This window comes from Canis lupus, chromosome 16, assembly GCF_011100685.1.
Source record: "Canis lupus familiaris isolate Mischka breed German Shepherd chromosome 16, alternate assembly UU_Cfam_GSD_1.0, whole genome shotgun sequence".
Lineage (NCBI taxonomy): Eukaryota > Metazoa > Chordata > Mammalia > Carnivora > Canidae > Canis > Canis lupus.
In genome coordinates this window covers 109757-130727 of record NC_049237.1, presented here as the reverse complement: position 1 = coordinate 130727, position 20971 = coordinate 109757, and the positions used below count along the sequence as shown (strand labels likewise).

The 20971-nt window shown below is 58.5% G+C and overlaps 1 protein-coding gene and 1 non-coding gene across 2 annotated transcripts in view; both read right to left on the bottom strand.

Moving 5' to 3' along the window:
- ADCY1 (adenylate cyclase 1) overlaps positions 1 to 20971 on the bottom strand; it is a 101087-nt gene that overhangs the window by 66572 nt on the left and 13544 nt on the right. The window contains exons 2-4 of the mRNA XM_038559246.1: positions 17536 to 17685; positions 7310 to 7428; positions 2303 to 2414 (exon numbers count right to left, since the gene is read on the bottom strand). Coding sequence (XP_038415174.1) covers positions 2303 to 2414; positions 7310 to 7428; positions 17536 to 17649 — 345 coding nt within the window. The 5' untranslated portion in view covers positions 17650 to 17685. The remainder of the gene's footprint in view (positions 1 to 2302; positions 2415 to 7309; positions 7429 to 17535; positions 17686 to 20971) is intronic.
- Positions 16277 to 16421, bottom strand: MIR8852 (microRNA mir-8852). Its single transcript, NR_128803.1, has one exon. It is a non-coding gene; the product is annotated as a microRNA mir-8852 (primary transcript).

Here is a 20971-nt window from a genome sequence, read left to right as displayed (position 1 = left end):
TGAATTCAGCAAATTTTCAGGATGTGAAATTAACACGCAGAAATCTGTGGTGTTTCTGCACACAAACAATGAATGCTTGGAAAAGCGGAGAAAATAATTGTATTTACAACTGCATCAAAGGGAATAAAATACCCAGGAATAAATTCAATGAACAAAAACAGGAAGGCAAGTCTGATGACTTGAGAGGTGTTTGGAACATGTCCTGTCCCCAGAGCAGGCCCAGCAGATGTCCACCGCGTGAGCCCCGAGTGGGGTGCCGATGCAAAGGGATGGTGACACCGCAGCTGGGGTGCAAGTCCGGGAGACCCCGCCTGGGCCAGGGTGAGCCCGATGTATCCTGAGCTGATGAAGAAAGAAGGGGACAGGACAGCGAGCCCCCATGCTCACACATTTCATGCCGAGAACAAGACCCAGACCATGCATCCCGGGGACAGCCTCTCCGCCCTCCACCCTGCGGTCAGGGGAGGCCCACATCTGTAGCCCCCACCCCGAGCAGAAGTGGGCCAGCCAGCACACCCCTCCCTCACTCTGGGGATGCCACGGTCCACACTGAGAAGTGGGCTGCACGCCGAGTCACGCGCCACGTAAGTAAACTGGCTGAAGCCAGGGAGAAGACATCTGCCAACCGTGTACCCGCGGAAGGACAAGCTAAGACTCTACAGACTCCTGTCATCCTAGGGTCGGGGGCTGTTGTAAGCAACCCAAGCAGGGGCGGGAGTTGGCGGTAGGCTGGTGGCACTGCTGACCACTGAGTCACTGAGGGAACATGTCCCCTCCGGGACCAGGAAAGACAGATCCGGACAGTGGAAGGAGGGCACACCCCTCACATCAGCAGCCTGTCCTCAGAGAGCCCCGGTGGCCAGTGAATCCTCATGCAGAAGCTTCCTCGTGGAGGGGCAGGGGAAAGGCGCAGGCCCCGGAAAGCTCAGAGCAGCACCCAGAAAGCCCCGGGCCACCCCAGCCTCGGACAAAACACACGTTCTGACCCTAATATGGGAGGCTGTGTCCGTGAGCCCCACATGCCACACGGAACCCGTCACCCTGACTCCTCCATCATGCTTCCCCAAAACCACAGGTGTCAGGTAGGGAGGAGGCCCCGGAGGCCCCGGAGGCCCCGGAGGCCCCGGAGGCCGAGCCTCAGCTGCTCCCCAGGGCACGAGGCCAGCACCCCCGCACCCAGGCTGCCAGGGCACCTCATGGCCCGGCAGAGCCCGCAACGGACAGAGAGCCGACCCCCTCCTTTCATCCTCAGGAAAGACCCAGCAGCCTTCCCCACACGGGGTCCCGCAGAGCCCCGGCCCGGGATAGCAGCGGGTGCCCCAGGAGAAAGGCCTCCAGCGCCAGCCCAGTCCGAGCAAGCGGCGAACTCCCAACTGGGCGTCTCAAGATCCCGACCAGCCTCCAGGACACTCCGGGTGGAGGGCGGGGGGCAGCGTCCAAGGGCGGCATGCCGCCGCCCCCAAGGCCCAGTGCTCTCCTCCTGACTCGGTCCCAAAACTACAGCCAGGCACAGCCCGTGTGACAGCCACCCACTCCACCTGCGGGTCAAGGGCGAATGCTGGAGCCCAGCGCTCTGCAGCCCGCGGGGTACCCTCCCCCAGCCCTGCACGCACGTGGGACATCCTCAGGACTCCACTGTACAAGGCACGCTGGCCCGGGGACCGCTCCTCCCCCTCCCTCATCAAGGGGACATCCGTGCACTCTTTCTACCAAGTTCTTTCCCTGGGTGAAGAGTTCTCAGTCTGCGAACTCCCTCCCCCCAACCACCTGCCCAGGACCCCTCTGCGTCCAGAGGCAGGCTGGCCGGGCCGGTGGGCGGGGCTGTATGTCCCCGCGTCCCCCCACGTCCTTGTGGGGCAGGGGAGGCCAGCATCCAGGTCCAAGGACACCAGGCAGTCCGTTGCCTCCGCACCAAGACACCAGGCAGTGAGCCAGGCCTGGGCTTGAGACCTTTGCGGGCCTTCACGTGACCTGCCCCAGGAAGCTCTTAAAATGCCAGCACTCTCCTGCCACAGCAAGGGGGCTCGGCATCGTCAGACGCCACCAACTGGCTGAGGTGACCTTCAGGGCAGGGCCTCCCCACCCAGCCATCACCCTCGGTCTGGGGCCAGCTCTGGGCGACCTGGCTGCGCTCGGGCAAGCGCCCTCTTTTGCACAAAGGAGTCGCTGGCGGTGATGCAGAAGCTGTGGGTGAGGACAGCCGGGCGGGGCCGACGCACTCGGCATCCGCTAGGTCGCACCTGCAACCCCGGAGCCCCAGAGGCTGCTCCAATGACACGCGAACATCGGGGGCTGCGCTTACCGTGGCCAGTTCATCAAACTTGCCGAAGAGCTCGTTGAGGAGCTTGACCAACTCCTGCGCGGTGCACTGTGACGCCAAGCCCGTGAAGCCCACGATGTCCGCGAAGAGGATGCTGCAAGAGAAACGCACCAGGCTGCCTCCTCCACAGGTATGCGGTCCCCAGAGCGGCCTTACGAGCACCCCAAAATAAACCTCCCTGGTTATTCCTCGGGCCGGCCTGGGAAGGAAGGGCCTGTCCTGTTTGACAGGTGGCAGCAGCAGCGGCTGGGGAAGCAGGGGAGGCCCTTGCCACCATGGGGGGCGTCAGAGCTCCTGCTGACCCCCCAGGACACGGGCAGGGCACAGCTCCACAGCCACCAGACCTGCCTCCAGCCCCGGATGGCCCTCCTCAGCCCTTGCGGCCCCTGCAGGCTGACAGGTGACAGAGGGACAGCCCTGGAGCCCCGCTGCGAACCCCTGCGCCTCATGGACGGGCCACCTGGGTCCTGCGGTGGGACAGGGCCTCACCTCGCGGGACGGAAGCCTGCCACGTGAGCATCCACTTACTACGGGACGGGGCGGGTCTAAACAACGGCGCCTGCCACCCGCACAGCCTCCTCCCCAGACGCCACAGCGTGAGGCACACGGCGGCACCGAGCTGCCGTCACCGTCGTTTTTGCTGGATACTGAATTCCTGCCTGTTTCGTTCCACCCTGAACACGTCACCTCAGCCCCCACCTCCACCATCCCTGGTGAAAAATCCCACGCTGGTCTTGCTGGCCATCACTTCTGTCCCACTCCTTTCCTAATCTCTGGCCCTTAGGGTTCAACGACCACGTGGGGGGCTCCGTGCGGGTCCTGACAGGGCTTCTGCAATGCGTACGTTACTGCTTTCCATGAAATTTCAGACCTTTTGAGTCCTATTTTTTCAAAGACTCTCTCTCCTCCTTTCCTCTCCTCTGAGACTCATCCTGGGGGTGCTGTCGCACTGGCCGGCGTCCCTCGAGACCCCCAGCCTCTGTTCTCTCTCCATCCATCAGACTCCATGATCTCAGGTGGCTGTCTTCAAGTTCCCCGAGTCTTTCCACAACCCGCTCAGATCTGCTCAATGTGGAACCCCCACCCCGACCCTCTAGTGAACTTTTTATTTTGGTCACTGTATTTTTCAAAGCTGGAATTTCTGTTTGGTTGGTTTATTATAATTTCTACCTTTTTATTGGTATAGTCTACTTGATGAGAAGTCTTTCTCATGCTCTCCTTTATTTAGACACAGTTTGTTCTTTGAGAGTATTTCAAACAGGTGATTTAGGGGCGCCTGGGTGACTCAGGGGGTCAAGCATCTGCCTTCGACTCAGGTCATGATCCCGGGATCGTGGGATGGAGCCCTGTGCCCTGGGTCGGGCTCCCTGCTCAGCGGGGAGTCTGCTTCTCTCTCTCCTTCTGCCCCTCCCGCTGCTCATGTTGTCTCTCTTTCACTGTCTCAAATAAATAAATAAAATATTTAAAAATATATATATGTGACTTAAAGTTTTGTCTAGAAGTCCAATGTGTGGGCTCCCTCTGGGACTGCATTTTCATTCCCATGTGAGCTATACATTCACGCTTTCTTGCACACTTGCATATATTTTCACAGAAAATCAGATAATACACTGTGGCAACTCTGAAAATCAGAACACCTCCCCCCACCTCAGGATTGAAGTTGTTCTTGTTGCTGTTTGTGTTGTTATTTGTTCAGTGACTTTTCTGACAAACTCTGAAAAGTCTGTTTCCTCTCTCATGTGGGGCCATTAAAGTCTGTGGTTGGTTAAGCTAGTGGTCAGCTAATGACCAGACAGAAATTTCCTCCCATTCCTGAAGCCAGTAAGTCTCTCCGTCTTTGATGATGGGCACTCAGCCAGGCAGATTCCAACGGTCTCAGTCTGCTCTTCCTGCTTGCACACATCCTCAAGGTCAGCCTCAAGACCTAAGGACAGCCCAGGGTCATCATGGTCTTTTCTGAACATGCACGTCGCCCGACCTGTGTGCGGGATCTTCTGATTCCCAGAAACATTCCCAGAGCCTTTCAAAGCACCTGACAGACATCTCATTCCCTAGTTTTAAGTTTTCAGTGCCCTGCTGCTTGCCTCAGCTGTTATCACTGCCTCTGACAGCTATGATGTTAAACACTTGCCACTGATTGTTCTTAACAAATGTCCCAGGGCAAAAGCTGTTCCAACTGAGTGTTGAGTCAGGTCAAATAAAGACAAGCCTATGAGGAAGGTTTCCCAGGGAATTCCCAGGCAGTCAAATGATGACAGTTCTCTGAGAATTTTTCAAAGCCCTGACCCCATTCTGTCCCCTCAGGTGGCTGTCAGTGGACAGGTTTTCACTGTAATAGCAGCTGCTGGTTTTCAACGCTATCATGGAGCTAAAGACAGTGAAACAGGGTAAGTTAGAACTCTACAAAGCTTGCTGTTTTTTACCAGGATCCAGCTGTTTTTCATAAATAAACATTCCTGGATTCTTGCAAGGCTTTGCTTAATTTCCAGTGTTCTGACAATGTTGACTCAGTTTTTGTCAGTATTGTCATTGCTTCTATGGAGTTGAGGATTTTCAGATGTCCTTACTCCACTGTTCCTGATGACATCAGCCTATTAGTTCTGAATGGTGTACTGACTCGGGATTCTAATCCTGGATGATGGGGAACCAGAGAGGGACTCTAACGAGGATGGTGAGGAAGACAGTGAGCTGATCACATCTGGGCTCTACAAAGCCACCTTTGACCCTGTTGAAGGGTGGCCAGGGGAGCCATGGTGGAGATGGTGCCATCAGGGACAGGGAGCTGGCCTCAGCTCCCTCTCCTATCTCAGCATCGTCACACCTGCACCTGCTGGGAATGAGGCATCTGCCGGGGGATGTGGGCGGAGATTTTTCACATCAGAGGGAAATGGTGACTTTCCACACCTGTGTCTGTTGTCCCAAGTCAGAAAAGAGGCGGGAGGCACATGGGCACCACACACCATGCTCACCTCCACCTGCTGCCCCAGGAAGTCCTTGACAGCTGATGCCTTCCCTGCTGTGTGCAGACACTCCACACCCCTCCCCCTGGGCACTCCCTGGATTGTTCTGGTGATCTGGTCTCATCAGGGGGCTGGGTCACTGTGCCATCTCCTTACCCACTGAGGAGAGGCAGTGGGTGAATGGGAAGTCTAGGTGGGTATCAGCATCAGCCAATCCCAGGCTGCCCCAGCCCCACCACTCACTGGCTCCACCTCCAAGTAGAGGTGACAGTGCCTGGGCTGCCTGGGCTGGAATGCTGGCCCCACACACTGGGGCCTTAACCCCATTGGGCTCAGTATCCTCCACAGGAGGACAGCACTAGTCCTCAGCAAGAGGCACAGCAGTGGAAGTGAGCATGCTCACCAGACAGCGGCTAGCCACACCAGCTCGCACACAGGGATGGCTGGGGCCCTGATGAGGAGGGGCCGGCGGCAGCAGCACTCCTTCGTTCAGCCTAGACGGACAAGCACCAGCTTGTAGAGACTCAGTCCACAGCACTCAACACAAACAGAGGGAATTTTTATCCTGTTGTGTCCGCAAAGGCCCAGTGGCAGGTAGGCCTGACACCAACTAGAAGGACCAGCAAAGAATATCAGGGGTGGAGGGTGCTTCTGGGCCTCAACCACCATCACCAGCCTGATTGATGCTTACATAAAGGGAGATACTCAGCTAGTCTAAGAACTTTATTTTTTTAAGATTTTATTTATTTATTCATGAGAGACACAGAGAAAGAGAGAAGCAGAGACATAGGCAGAGGGAGAAGCAGGCTCCATGTGGGGACCCCAATGTAGGACTCGATCCCGGGACTCTGGGATCACGCCCTGAGCCATAGGCAGACGCTCAGCCTCTGAGCCACCCAGGCATCCCTAGTCTAAGTACTTTAAAAGGGAATATACGATGTAGTAGAATAAAATTCTTTGTGATAGGATTTGTAAAAACAAGCAAACCTCAGAGCGTGTCTGGGGCAAGCTGCTTTATCACCTGTAAAACGGGAACAATTCCTACCTCCTGGGGCTGCCATGAGAGGAACGGGGGAGGAAGAGGATGCCTACCCCAGGCCCTGGCACCAAGTGGAATATTGCTCAGCTGTTATCCTGACATGGGCCAAGATCCAGCTGAAATGCCACCACCCAAACCAGTTCAGAGACAGAGTGCCAACCCTCCCCAGCCCACGCAGGACATGGGAGGTGAGGAACAGAGGGAAAGAGCAGCTGTGACATCTATCACCCAAGAGGTCAACACCCCCCCTCCATGGGACCTGCTTCCAGGCCAGCAGGTGCTCACCTGGGCCTCCTGATGCACACCCGCTCCCTCCTCCCCTCACATCAAGGCCTTCCACCCCCACCTGCCCAAGGCCTCCCACCTCTGCCACTACCTGTGCCGCACACTTACTCCTCACCTCCTGCATCACCTCCACCTCCACCAGCACCTCCCATTTCCATCACCGTCACTTCCATTATCTCTTACCCTTACGCTCACCACCTCCTCCGCAACCTCCCACATCACCTCCCATCTCAATCACCTCCTCGCCAACCCCCACAGCCCCCATATCCATCACCTCCACTTCCATCACTTCTCACAATCGCCCTCACTGTCTCCATTATGCCCACCCCGGCAATCACCTCCACCACTTCAACATCCACCTCCTCCCCCTCCCTCCTCCTCCTCCTCCTCCTCCTCCACCTCTTCCCCCTCCTCCTCCACCTCCTTCTCTACCTCCTCTTTCTCCACCCCTTCCTCCCCCTCCTTCTCCACCTCCACTCCTCCCCCTCCTCCTCCATCTGTACTGCCTCCCCTCTACTCCTCCACCTCTTCCACCTCCTTCTCTACCTCCTCCTCCTTCTCTTCCACCTCTTCCCCTCCTCCTCCATCACTTCCACCACTTCCCCCTCCTCCTCCTCCTCCGCCGCCTCCACTGCCTCCATCTCCACCTCCATCATCTTCATCTGAGCTCCCCAAGGCCCAGCACCCAGGCCGCATCAGCCCTACCTCACATTGTCATGCCGCTGGATATAAATCTTGTGGAAAATCCTTTCGGGGGGCTTCAGGAAGTCCTCCTTCATCTCCATGGCAACATTCCGGGGCAGAAGGCTCATAAGCAGCCGCTCCTGGACAGGAGAGACAGGTCTGTGTGATGCAGCAGGACTCCCCTGCGAGTCCTCGATCACCCCCACCGAGGTGGTGCTGAGGAGCTGCCCTGCACAAGGGGCTGCAGACCCTCCTCACGGGCAGCAGGCGGCCTGGTGCTATAGACCCTGCCTGGCCCCTGGGCCCCTGCAGACTGTGCCCAGGCCTGCAGTGGCATTACACAGGAAACTCGCTCCCGGAGCACTGGCAAGGGGCCTGCATCACCTCCACGACACCCGGGCCACCACGGCAACCTTCACCCACCGTCCACCCACCCGCGTGCCCCCACTTCACCGAGCAGAGGTCACAGGGAGGAAACGCCACCGGCCCCAACCAGGATGGCCAGGCCTCACTCCACATCCTACTGCCCAACACGGCCCCGAGAGGGACCTCCAGATGGGCCGTAAAACCCGCCCCTCTGGAAAAACGGGAGTCCAATGACCTCACAGAGATCGGTACACAACGTCGCATTTCCCTCCTCCCCCCACCCCAGTCCTATCTTCCGATTTCTTCCTTCTCTCTGGGAGTCAGGTGTTTTCTTCCCTCTCAGAGAATGGAATAAACATCTAGGCTTTTCCAGAGGTGCCCTGCCGCACAGGAGACTCCATCCCTCTCCCAGGGACTCAGTTTCCCCACCTGCTTCATTCTGCCTCTCTGCCTCCCAGGGATCCTCACCCGCCCCCAAGCCCCCTGGCCCGTGACCACAGCTGGCCACACCTGCATCTGAGGCCCTCCCCTCAGGGCCTCTCGCTCCCCTTCCCAGCCTGCTTCGGGAAGCAAAGAGATTACATTGAAATCCCAGTAGACTGAGGAAGGAAGCCTGCTCAGAAGAGCAAACACGGCAGAGACTGGGCAAGAGAAGCCGCTCCCTCACTCCATACCTCCAGCCCCAGGCTCTGCTCCGGGCCCTCTGCCCTCAGCTGCAGCCTGTCTCATCAACGCAGCAGCTCTAGTGAAGCCCTCGACCCCTGACATCCCCCAGCCCACAGCAGGCATCGGGTGACCTCCTGGACCACAGCCCCATTCCGTAAGGCCACGTCCCACGTGATGACCTCAGGAGGACGATGAGAGCGGCACAGTGACAAGAGTCCCCCGGAGCCCAGGGGGCCTCTGGGCGATGGCCTGGGAGGCCTGGGGCAGGGGTGTGAGGGCTTCACCCGTCTGCTCTGGATTCCACAGAGCATGTCACAGGCCTAACACATGGAGGCCACACCCCTCAGGAGCTTCCCCAGGTCATGCGTCTCCACGTAAACCGCAGAGGGGAAGGCCAGCCAAGCGCCGCTAGATGCTGCATGGAGCCAAGCAGACAGACGGGGCCAACCTGAGTCCCGGACCATGTGGCCCGAGCAAGGCCTGGCTCTGCCCTGAGACCCATGCCCACGGCGGCCAAATGGACAGACTGCAATGTCGCGGCGGGACTTCACGCTACTGCCATGGCCTGTGACCACTCTCAGCGCTGGGACCCCTGGGAGAGAGGCTCTGAGTGCTGGCGAGCACACGGACGCCATGCATGGACACGTCCAGGCTGACATGTGAGGGGCAGCCCCAGCACACGGGGTGTGGGAGCTGCTGTGTGACTGGTGCCTGGCCAGCAGACGCCGACCCCTTCCTTGGCTGGGGGGCCTCTGGGGCGAGGCTGAGACACAGGCAGAGGGTGCCAGACTGTGAGGGCAGTGGAGGGAGCTTGGGCAGGGCCTCACCCAAGCCACCTCGCGGACAGGCCAAGGGCAGCATCAGCAACATGAACACACCTGGAAGCTGCTGGAAATGCCTCAAGGCACAAGGCCAGGACACTACAGAATGCTGCCGCAGAACACACATGGGGCTTCACGCTCTCCTGGGAAGACCCAGTGTCACAGGGCCCCACGACCCTGGGCCGCCTGGGCTGCCGAGCTACGGTTAGGGGCTTGGGGGTGGCTCCTGCACCAGCGTGCCCCACACGGAGGGTCCCTGGAGAAGTGCACGGTGGCCTGGCCTTGCATCGCACCTCTGCCCTGTCTGAATTCCATCACACCAGACAGGGAGACAGGTGCACAGCATCCTCAGCAGGTGCTCTGTGAGGGGATCATTGCCCCCCAGACCCTGCTCCCCCTTTGCCTGCCACACCTCCAATTCCCACTGCTCAGGGCTCAGGTCTTAAATCCCTCACCTGCACCTACAAATACGCTATATCAGATCAAACAAGGGAGGCTGCCCCCCACACCCGCCGTGCCCAGCACACCCTCCTCCCCGTTCAGTATTCTCCTAATGCCCTGGAACCCCTCCCTCTCCAAGGACCCCAGCTGAGGGCACACCTCCAGGACCTGGTCTCTCCATCCCATCAGTTGCCCTGCACCGTGGAGTTAGGACAGGGAAACTGAGTCAGCCACAGACCACAGGAGAGCACCACGCTGGGAATGCTGGGCAGTGGCATCTGGTGCTGGAAGTGAGGCCAGGGCAGAGCTGGCCGCTGTTCCCACATCCCTTCGTCACCACTAGCACAACCGTCTAGCCCCTTACTTTCATCTGGGGCTCAGAGACCTAAGATAAACACCCCGTTATCCAGCCTGCTCTTGCAGCTAGATGTGGCCCAGGAGACAGGGGGTGAAAGGTCACATGAGAGCTTCTGGAATGGCTCTTAAAGACGGCCTGTTCTTCCTTTTGTCCCTCTGTTGCTGGGGACATGGTCTTCATGTCCAGCCCTCTACCTACCATCTTGATTCACGAGGACGAGGGCCACACATCAGCAGTGGCAGACCAGTGAAGAGATGGGAGACTGGCCTGGAAGGGCTGCATGGATCAGCCCTGCCACCTCAGCCATAAAGAGGCTCCCTGGAACCCACACACGAGGGGGAAAGAGTGCTCACACTTGCATAAGCCACTGTCACATGAAATTCCTAAGGACAGGCTGTGGCTGCCCTTCTGACCAGGGGCTCAGCATCAGCTGCACCCACGAGATTAGGGATGGTACATAAAGCCGACACACATAACCAAGAGTAAAAGCACACAACTTCCCCATAGGGAGCAAAGCGCCATCTGGCAAGATCAAGCACCCATCCCCGATTAAAAACAGCAAAACCTGGAACAAAGTAGTTTTCTGACATCATAAAGATATTACCTGCAATCCACGTCCAATCTCAGACCCAGCCCGAAAGCCCCAAGCAGCAGTAAACACTGCATCAGGAGCCGACAGGCCTGATGTGTTCTGACCAGCAAAATGAAACACAAATCCAGAAATCCAAAAGACAAACTCATGAACGTGGATCCTACAAAGTCTCCCAGCGTCCTACAAACACCAAAACGTGACTTAAGATAAATGTATTAGGGACGCCTGGGTGGCTCAGTGGTTGAGCATCTGTCTTCCACCTGGGCTGTGACCCTGGGGTCCTGGGATCGAGTCCTGCATCAGGCGGGCTCCCTGCAGGGAGTCTGCTTCTCCCTCTGCCTCTGTCTCTGCCTCTCTCTGTGTCTCTCATGAATAAATACATAAATAAAATCTTTAAAAAAAAAGAAAATCATGCAGCACATGAGAAGCAGAACCATCTCAACAAATGAATAAAGACAATCAATAGACAGCAACAGCACGATTAACAGAATAATCACCATACCTAACGAGATTTTAAAGCAGCTATTGTAAGAATCATTCGATAAACAGCCACAAACACACCTGAAAAAAATGAAAGAAGAAAAAGGAACTCCAGCAAAGAGATAAAAGATACAAAAGAGACTCAAATACAAATGTTGGAGCTGATAAAAAAATAATGAAATAAAAGGCTCGACAGGTGGCAGAGAACAGAGGAGAGCCTAGTGACCTTGCAGGCGGAATGACAGAGATTGCCCACACGGTTCGAATTACCGCAGATTTCTCATCGGGGATCGTGGAGGCCATGAGACGGTGGCCGGCTTCTCGAGTGCAAGAGAAAAGAACTGTCTACCCAGAGCCCTTCGGGAATGAAAGAAATCAAGAGGGAAAAGTAGGAGGCCTTGTCACCAACAGACCTGCCCCAAGAGAAAGACCTGTAACCAGAAAGAAAAGGAGAAAAGGAAGCATCTGGGCATAGGGGAGGAAGAAATGACATAACATAAGCAAAAATATCCATGAATAAAACTGACTTCCCTTCTCCGCTACGTGCTGGTTGACGCAAGCCGTACAGCACTGCCTGTATGCAATGAAATATTTCAAATGTATGCAGAAAAATATTTAAGACCGCGTTGTCGCAGGTGAGGCTGAAGGCCAGGGAGGTGGGGTTTCTGCACTTCGCCCTACCCGGTAACATGTCGACAACAGTAGAATGTGACATTACGTGTCTTTAGTATAAAACCTTAAGCAGCACTGAGAAAGACACGCACTCATGGGCACAATGATATATCAAAGCTGAATTCTAAAAACGCGTTCGACTAACACAGAGGAAAGCAGGAAAAAGAAACAAAACATAAAATGACAAGTGGATGCTCTGACATAATAATTACATGAAAGAGAAGTGTTCTAAACATACAAAAGACAGACATCGGCAGACTGATTTTTAACAAGTATGACCCAGGGACGCCCGGGTGGCTCAGCGGTTGAGCATCTGCCTTTGGCTCAGGGCGTGATCCCGGGGTCCTGGGATCGAGTCTCGCATCGGGCTCCCCACGGGGAGCCTGCTTCTCCCTCTGCCTGTGTCTCTGCATCGGTGTGTGTGTGTCTCTCATGAATAAACTCTTTTTTAAAAAAAAATTTAAGAAGAAAAATAAATAATAGAAAATCTGGACAAAGATTAGCAATGATACAGAGCACTCGAGAAGACCATCAGCCAACAGTATGTCAACAACAGGTATAAAACACCTCGCCCAAGAAGTGCAGAAAACACGTTGTCTTCAAGCACCCACAGAACTCACACCAAGACAGGCCATATCCTGGACCATGACACGAACTTCAGCGTACTTACAAGAATTCAAATTCTAGAGCATGGTCTTTGAAAATCATGGACTCAAACTAAAAATCGGTAGCAGAAAACAGCAGAAAAATCTCCAAATATTGAGAAACTAAGCAAAAGGATTCTAAGCAATCCAGGAGTCGAAAGGAGATGTCAAAGGAAAGTTTTAAAAATACACAGAACCGAATGAGAGTGAGAATACCACACACCAATATCGGTGGAGCGCAGCTCTGAAAGGGAAATTTATGAGACTACTTGCTCATACTAAAAAAGAGAAAGTTGTCAAATAAATAATCTAAGCTTCCATTTAAAGAATCTGGAAAAAGAAGAACAAAGTTAAGCAAATTTAGAGGAGGGAATAGCATAATAAATACAAGAAAAAAATCAAAGAAACTGAAAACAGGAAAAAAAAACAAAATCAACGAAACAAAAATGTGATCCTTTATATATAGCAGTAAAATACGCAAACCTCTAGCAAAATGAGTGAGAGAGAGACTGATATGACATAATTAACAAAATCAGGAAGGAAACGTTATCATTACAGACCCTGCAGAAACCGAAAAGATAAAGGGAACAGTAGTCACACTTCACACATGAATTTGACCATTTCAAAGATACGGACAAGCTTCTCAGAGAAGCACAAGCCACTACAACTCACGCAGTAAGATATAAATACTGTGAATAAAACATCTGAATAGCTCTGTAACCTATTAAGTAAACTGAATTCTTAATTTTAAAATTCATATACCAATAAAAAATAAAGAAATGAAAAGAATAAAATTCATATAGAAGAAATCTCCAGATCCTGATGGTTTTACTAAACATGCCTGCCAAGCAGTGAAGAAAATTTAACACCAATTCTACCTAAAATTTTCCAGAAAATATCAGTTTTAGCAAGATTTTTCTAGATGTATCTCCTCATGTGAGTAAAGCAAAAGCAAAAATAAATTATTGGGGCTGTACCAAATAAAAAGCTTTTACACGGCAAAGGAAATAATTAACAAAATGAAAAAGAAATGAAACCTACTGAATGGGAGAAGGTATCTGCAAATGGTAGATTCAATAAGCGGTTGGTATCCAAGATATATAAAGAACCTAGACAACTCCACATCGGAAACCCAAATTATGCAACTAAAAAACGGGCAGAAAATCTGAATATACATTTCTCAAAAAAAGACATCCAGATGGCCAACAGGTGCTTGAAAAGATGCTCAACATCATTAATCCTCTGGGGAATGCAAATCAAAACCACGAGATACCACCTTACCCCAAGGGAACACCCCCCAACTCCTTAAATGAAGTCAATATTATCTGATACCAAAACTGGATCAAGACAAAAAGTAAACTTTGTCAGGGAGTTCCCTGGGTGGCCCAGCGGTTTAGTGCCTGCCTTTGGCCCAGGGCGGGATCCTGGACACCCGGGATCGAGTCCTCCGTCGGGCTCCCTGCATGGAGCCTGCTTCTCCCTCTGCCTGTGTCTCTGCCTCTTTCTCTCTCTCATGAGTAAATAAATAACATTTAAAAAGAAAAGAAAACTTTGTCAGCTCTGCTTCCACGGTGTCCAGGCAATCATGGGGATGACAACACACGGGGTAGCGGCAGCCCCTGCAGAGCCCCACACGTGGCACATGGATGCGCCAAGGCGTCCAGACAAAACCCGCTCCCCGCTCAGCGCCAGGAAGGGCCTGGGGGTGACCGCCCAGGAGCACAGCGCCGGGAGCAGGGGCCACTCCCCACGTGTGTGCGACCTGCACGTCGGCGACTCTGGAGAGTCACCCTGCGCCCACATCCCCGGGACAAGCGGGAGCGGGAATGGCGCCTTCCCCGGACGCCCACATGGCTGGCTCATGGGTGACCACGGGCCCGGAGACGACTGTCACTGCTAAGTCAACGTTTGGGTGGCCACAGACTTTCCGAGCCCTCTGTTTGCTTCTCGAATCAGTTTCGATCCTGGAAACTGTGCGGGAACTGGTGCATCTCGGAGTTTTCAAATCTCCTGCTAGTGACGAATCCTGAGTGTTTCCCTTGTGTCTGCTTTTAGCACGGCTCTATCTGCCGCCGAGCCTTCCGTCCCTAACACCCGCCTTATGCCCATTCTTTCTTCTTGATCAGCTGCTCTAAGGCTTTCCCGTTTCGAAGACCTAAGGTTGGACGTCTTTGTTCTGGAAGCGAAAGACCCTCCAAGTCCCTTTGGAGTACCTGACCCCCGGGGCCGCAAGCCCTCGCCGTGTGCCAAGCCTACTCCCGTGTGACAGACCCGACCCCCAGGCCCCAACAGAGAAGACATGGCAGGTCAAAGTCCGGACTCGCCCGCTCTGGGCCAGCCAGAGATGCATGGACGTGACCCTCACCCTCCTGTTCCAAAAGCACCGTGTGAACCACCAAGAGAAATGACGGAAATGTCTGAAATATGGAACTATTGAATGTTTACACCGAGAGAAGCAAGGCGAGAGAAACACACGTGGGGACACAGGGACCACCCCGGAGGAGACACCGGCCTCTCCACGGTGAGCGGCCCGTTGGCACCCACGGGGCCAGAGCGTGGGCCAGGAGGGGTCAAACACATACGCCACAAAGAAATACGAAGGGCAACCGTGTGGAGAGGCCGTCCCGCGTCAGTGAGGGCCAGGAGGCGCAGCAAGGCCCGCCAGGGAGTGGAGGATGGACAAAGAAGACCAGACTCCTCTCCGGGACACACGCCGGGCCCCCGACCACCAGGCCCGCCTCAGCCGGCCCCCATGGACTGGCGGGCCCCGGGGCCCCGCTCAGAGGCCACCGCTACCGGAGCCACGCGCAATCGCGGATAACTTCGAAGGAGAACATGGAACACGGCGTAACCGGGAGACCCCCCCGGAGCCGGGGCGAGGCGCGAAGTCGCACCTGCTCTCCCGACAACACAGCTGAGGCCTGCTCCCAGGCGATGAACCGGGATGAACTCCTCCTCGGGAGGAGTCACGTTTTCAAAACACGGCGTCTAAACGTCGGTGCCGAGAACACAAAGTCCCGCGCACACGCCGGGGAGGAAGGCACAGCGGCCTCAAGCTACATTCAAAGCACCGGTGGATCCGTCCGTGGGAAAATGCAGAAAATCTAAATATCCGGACCCAGAGTGACAACACGGTAACAGCAGTCACCGGGCTGACGGGTCGGGGTGACATCTGCCGTCTTGCAGAGTTGCTGCGCCCACACGCCGGCCCTGAGCCTCCCGGTGTCTGGGCTCCCCCCTCTGTGGGATGAGCCCTTGCTGGCGGAGCTGACACGAGCACGCAGAGTGGCCCCGTGACGGCAGGAGTGCGTGTGACCGCTCGCCCCTGGGGCCGGGGCCGGGGGTGCGGTTAGAGCACAGGCCTGGGAGTCTGCATGCACGTGCGGTCCACGCCGCGGCCACCACTGCAGCATCGCTCGCGGCCGACCCCAAGCTCGGGGACCCAACAGGCCCAGAGCCTCACGTGGTCGTCGGGAAAGGCAGCCACGGGAAGAGAAGAGATGAAGACAGACACACGCCGAGCACGGAAAGAAAGACATCCGAAAGGAAACGCAGAGGAGATGGAAGACAGGAGGAAGAGCAAAGGGAAACTCAGAAGAGGAAGACGCAGCGGCGGCCCCCAAACGTCGCTTCTTCAAGGATGTCGGGGAGGCATCCAAGGGGGGTCCCCGCGCTGCGCGTGCAAGCGTCTCAAAAACGGCCAAGAGACCCTCAGTTGGCGGGGCTGATGTCGCAGGAGACGCTCAGGGACCAGCCCCGGGGACTCCGGATCGTACGCACGTGTGTGCCTGCATGCACACACACACTCAGCCACACACTCGTCTGCACACACGCGCACACACTTACACTCACATCCACACACGCATCCACACATGTGCAGTTACGCACACATCCACACATATATGCACACACCCGACGTTTGCATGCATATGTTCACGTATCCCCACATACATGTACGCACATGCACACACTCACGTACAGACACTGGCATGCACAGAGTCCACACGAATGCAAATCCACACGCATAGACATACACAGACATGGACACTTGCACACATGCTCCACATATACACATACACGTGTGTACAGACCCAAATGCACACGTTTCCACACATGTGGCCCACACACATGCATACCACGCATGTGCACGTACGTATACACGCAGACGTGGATCTCCCACAGACAAGTCCATCCAGATACGCACACACAATCTAAGCATACGTACGTCATCTGCTTCTAAACCACAACCTACCTTCACTGTAAACACTAGGTATCGTTATAGTATCTATAAATAAACACACGCGTGTGCATGTTTTAGAAGGACAGCCCGTACCCCACGCCCTGCGTCTGCGATACGGTGGGCTCTCACGTACGGAGCAATCCCACCCGCCACCCCACAGAAACAAGGCTCAGCACCGACGCTGCGGGGAAGCCTCGCCGGGGGCTCCCAGCCCACCCGGCACCCCTGACGGGGATGAGCCCGGGGACTCCGGGCAGTGCGCACCGGTCCGGCTCGCCGTCTAGGTGGGGGTGTGTGGTCCCGCGGCCCCAGGAGGCTGTGGCAGGGGCCGGGCAGGGGGCCCCCCAGGTTCACAGCCGAGCTGCTGGCCAGGGTTACCGTGACGACCACTGTCATGGGGACACCCTCGGGTCTGCAGAGCTTTAGCCTCTGGCCGGCGGGTCAGGGCCCACCACACCTGCGCCAGGGCCGGTCAGGACCTGCCTCACCACCCCCCCACCACCCCGGCTCCAAGGCAGTGGATTCCAGCTGGATCCCACCCAACCTCCCCCCCACAGGTGAAACCCCCGCCCTCCGTGCCGGCCTTGGAGCAGCTCAGCCCCTGCAGGGCAACAAACCCACGGGGCGAGCTCTGCAGCTCGCCCTGCCCCCTCCCAGCCCTACAGTGTCACCTGGGCACACCGTCTGACCAATTGGGAGACTGACGCTGGGGCCACAGAAGGTGGCAGGTCCTCCCCCTCCACGTCTACGGAGTCCCCACTGCCGCTGCCCTGTCTCCTCTTCCTGAGGCCCCTGAGCATCTCCACCCCGAGCTCCGTGCTCCCCGCTGGGTGCTCCCGGCCCTGCACCCCGGGCCCACACTCCGCTGTCTGCACCCCCCACACGGCCCCATGCCCCCAGCTGTGCTCCCCACCCTGTGTCCCCCGCTGGCCCCGTGGCCCTGCAGGTGAGAGCCCCCCGTGCCCACCTGCTTCTCATTCTCGTCCTCCAGCCTCAGCCGGTCTTCAATGTAGCTGCGGGCCTGCAGGAAGGCTTTCCTTTGGGAGCGCTCGGCCAGGACCCTCACGAAGACCCCGTACATGTTCACGCTGAGGAAAAGCAGGGCGTTGGCTCCGAGCTGGAAGGGAGAGAGCACAGGGCACCTGACGCGGGGGGCGCGAGCTCGGCGGGGCTCCTCAGCCTCCACACCCAGCCCGTGTCCCCACTGGACTGCCCAGGTGGCCGCGGGTGCCGGCGAGGCTGCTTCCCGGACCAGGAGCCGGGGCGGCAGGTGCACCCCTCGTCCCGAGTGGGCCGCTTCACGCGGTGGCAGCACAGCACGCAGGGAGCTCTCCGTCCCGGAGCCAGGCTCACCTGCCGCGCTCTCCTCCCGGCACCGGGACGGCATCCCCTACACGCCGCGCAGCCAGAAAACCGCTATCCCGCGAGCATCCCCGGGAGCCGCCCGAGTCCCCGTGTGACCCGCTCCCCGCCCTGTGACCGGCCCGGCCATGCTGCTGCGACCCTGGTCATCTCCAGCCCCAGGAGCCCACCGCTGCGCCCTCGCTGGAGCGCTCCTAGCCTGAAGCAGGCTTACAGCGCCGGGGAGGTGCTTCTGTGGTGCCTGCAACAGCCTCCCACCGGGCCCAGGGGCAGCAGGGGCGGCGCGGCCGTCGGGGGCCCGTGCCATGTCCCAGGGCGTCCGCTCAGGCCACCTGCTCAGCCGGGGCTCAGCTCGTGCCAGTTGTTCCTGAAGCCACGAGTCGGGGGAGGCGGGCAGCGCGGGTGCGGGAGGCCACGGACGGGGTTCTGCAGGGTCAAGGTGCTTCACGTGCCCCAGGCGCCGTCATGGGCGCCTTTCCACCCCCACACGCTGACAGGTCCCTGCGCAGAGCACACGTCTTTTCCGGGCCGACACATGACCTGTCTGGCCTCTCTGTGCCCCCGCCTGGCCTCGACCGCACGTGTGGCAGCAAGGGGACCGGTGAGCCACACGCCCTCCCAGCCCGGCGCCCCACAGCCCCCACGCGGGCACCCCGCTCAGAGGCACAGAGTGGGAGGTCGGGACCCCACGGGCTGCCCTGCCCTGGGCCAGAGGCGGGACACGGGCCAGCAGGAGGCCGTCGGGCCAGTGGAGAAGCGGACAGCAGAGCGGCGGGGCCCAGGTCCCCACCCTACAAGCACCTCATCACTCCTTCCCTTCCCCCCCGCCACGATGATCCACCAGGGAAACTGAGGCCCCCTGGCCAGTCAGCCCCATGAGCGCTGGTGAAGCTGTCCGCGTGCAGGAGGAGTCCGTGTCCAGTGGGCCGGGGGTGGGGGGCTCCTCTGCCTGGCGCTCTGCATGCACCCGGCCCGGGGCCTCCCTGCACCCCCACCTGCCAGCCGGCGCTCCCCTCCCTCCTGGCGTCGCCCACACCCCGTGGTCGGGCACAGCCCTGCCCGGCGGACTGCAAGGCGCCATCAGCATCGGCCAGGTAACCAGCCACCAGTGATGGGGGTGATGCCTGGAGCTCACCTGCCGACAGGTATGACCGGAGGCAGAGGGAGTTCACATGGGGAACTGTGGGGGGTGGGGGACACCCCACCCGAGGCCAGGGCAGGGCGTATCAGGGTCCAGACGAGCACTCCAAGACCCACAGGTCAGCAGGGCCACAGGGCAGGGGTCAGGAGCCACAGGGCCGGCCAGGGAGGGCCCGGCGTAATCTGCTGCCTCTCTCGTCTGGCCTCTGGGTCCCCGCCAGGACGCCGGCCTGTGGAGGAGGGCGCCCCGAAACCCTGCTCGCCCATGCCACCCCCTCCCCCCATGAGGAAACCCAGCCCTTGCGGCTGCCCCATCCCTATGCCCACTCGGGTCCCCGGCGCTGCCCTCCTCGTTGCTCCACGGCCACGTCAGAGCAGCCATGCCCACTGCTGCCCCACCTGGCACCTGGCGCAGGCCGGGCTGGGCCACAGGAGCGGGGCATCCGCACCCCTCATGCACCATGCTCCGGCCTCCCTTGCTGCAGCGTCCCCCAGGGGGGCTCCAGGCAGGGGTCCCAGGGAGCGAGGCCCCTGCCCTGGCCGCTTTTGGGCCACTGCCCCAGTCATCACCTGTTGAGCGGTGGCACCTGGCCGCACATCCACAGGGGTTCCCGGCAGGTGACTGGTCCTCGCTGCCCCCACCGTCATCACCACCAACGGACACAGCGGCGCTCAGGACGTGCGGCCCCGGGCTGAAGAGACCTGCACACTCTGCAGCCCTGAGCTTCTGGCCTCTGCACACCTGCCCCACGCCCCCGGCCTCCTGTACCTGCCCCACACCCCCGGCCTCCTGTACCTGCCCTCACCCCCGGCCTCCTGTACCTGCCCTCACCCCCGGCCTCCTGTACCTGCCCCACACCCCCGGCCTCCTGTACCTGCCCCACGCCCCGGCCTCCTGTACCTGCCCCACGCCCCCGGCCTCCTGTACCTGCCCCACGCCCCGGCCTCCTAAACCTGCCCCACGCCCCCGGCCTCCTGTACCTGCCCCACGCCCCCGGCCTCCTGTACCTGCCCCACGCCCCCGGCCTCCTGTACCTGCCCCACGCCCCCGGCCTCCTGTACCTGCCCCATGCCCCGAGCCTCCTGTACCTGCCCCACGCCCCCGGCCTCCTGTACCTGCCCCACACCCCCGGCCTCCTGTACCTGCCCCACGCCCCGGCCTCCTAAACCTGCCCCACGCCCCCGGCCTCCTGTACCTGCCCCATGCCCTGAGCCTCCTGTACCTGCCCCACGCCCCCGGCCTCCTGTACCTGCCCCATGCCCCGAGCCTCCTGTACCTGCCCCACGCCCCCGGCCTCCTGTACCTCCCCACGCCCGGGGCCTCCTGTACCTGCCCCACACCCCCGGCCTCCTGTACCTGCCCCACGCCCCGGCCTCCTAAACCTGCCCCACGCCCCCGGCCTCCTGTACCTGCCCTCACCCCCAGCCTCCTGTACCTGCCCTCACCCCCGGCCTCCTATACCTGCCCCACACCCCCGGCCTCCTGTACCTGCCCCACACCCCCGGCCTCCTGTACCTCCCCACGCCCGGGGCCTCCTGTACCTGCCCCACACCCCCGGCCTCCTGTACCTGCCCCATACCCGTGGCCTCAGCACACAGGCTCCTCAGGACTGCCCCGCCCTCCACTTTCCAAAGCCCACACTGCACTGGACACAGGGCCCTGTCAGGGCCTCGAGGCTACAGGTGTCCCGCCCTGGAAGCCCCACTCCGCGTTCTCTCCTCCTCCCGCCCACCCCCTTCCCACTGCTCTCCTACTCTGGGAGAAACACACAGTCCATGTGACGGGCCCTGCTCGGTCCACTCCAGGGCTCGGGGTGCTCCTCGTGCGGCAGGAGAGTCCTGCACTCGCCCCGCCTTCCTCGGGGCCCGCACCTGCCACCCAGGCCACAGGACCCCCTCTG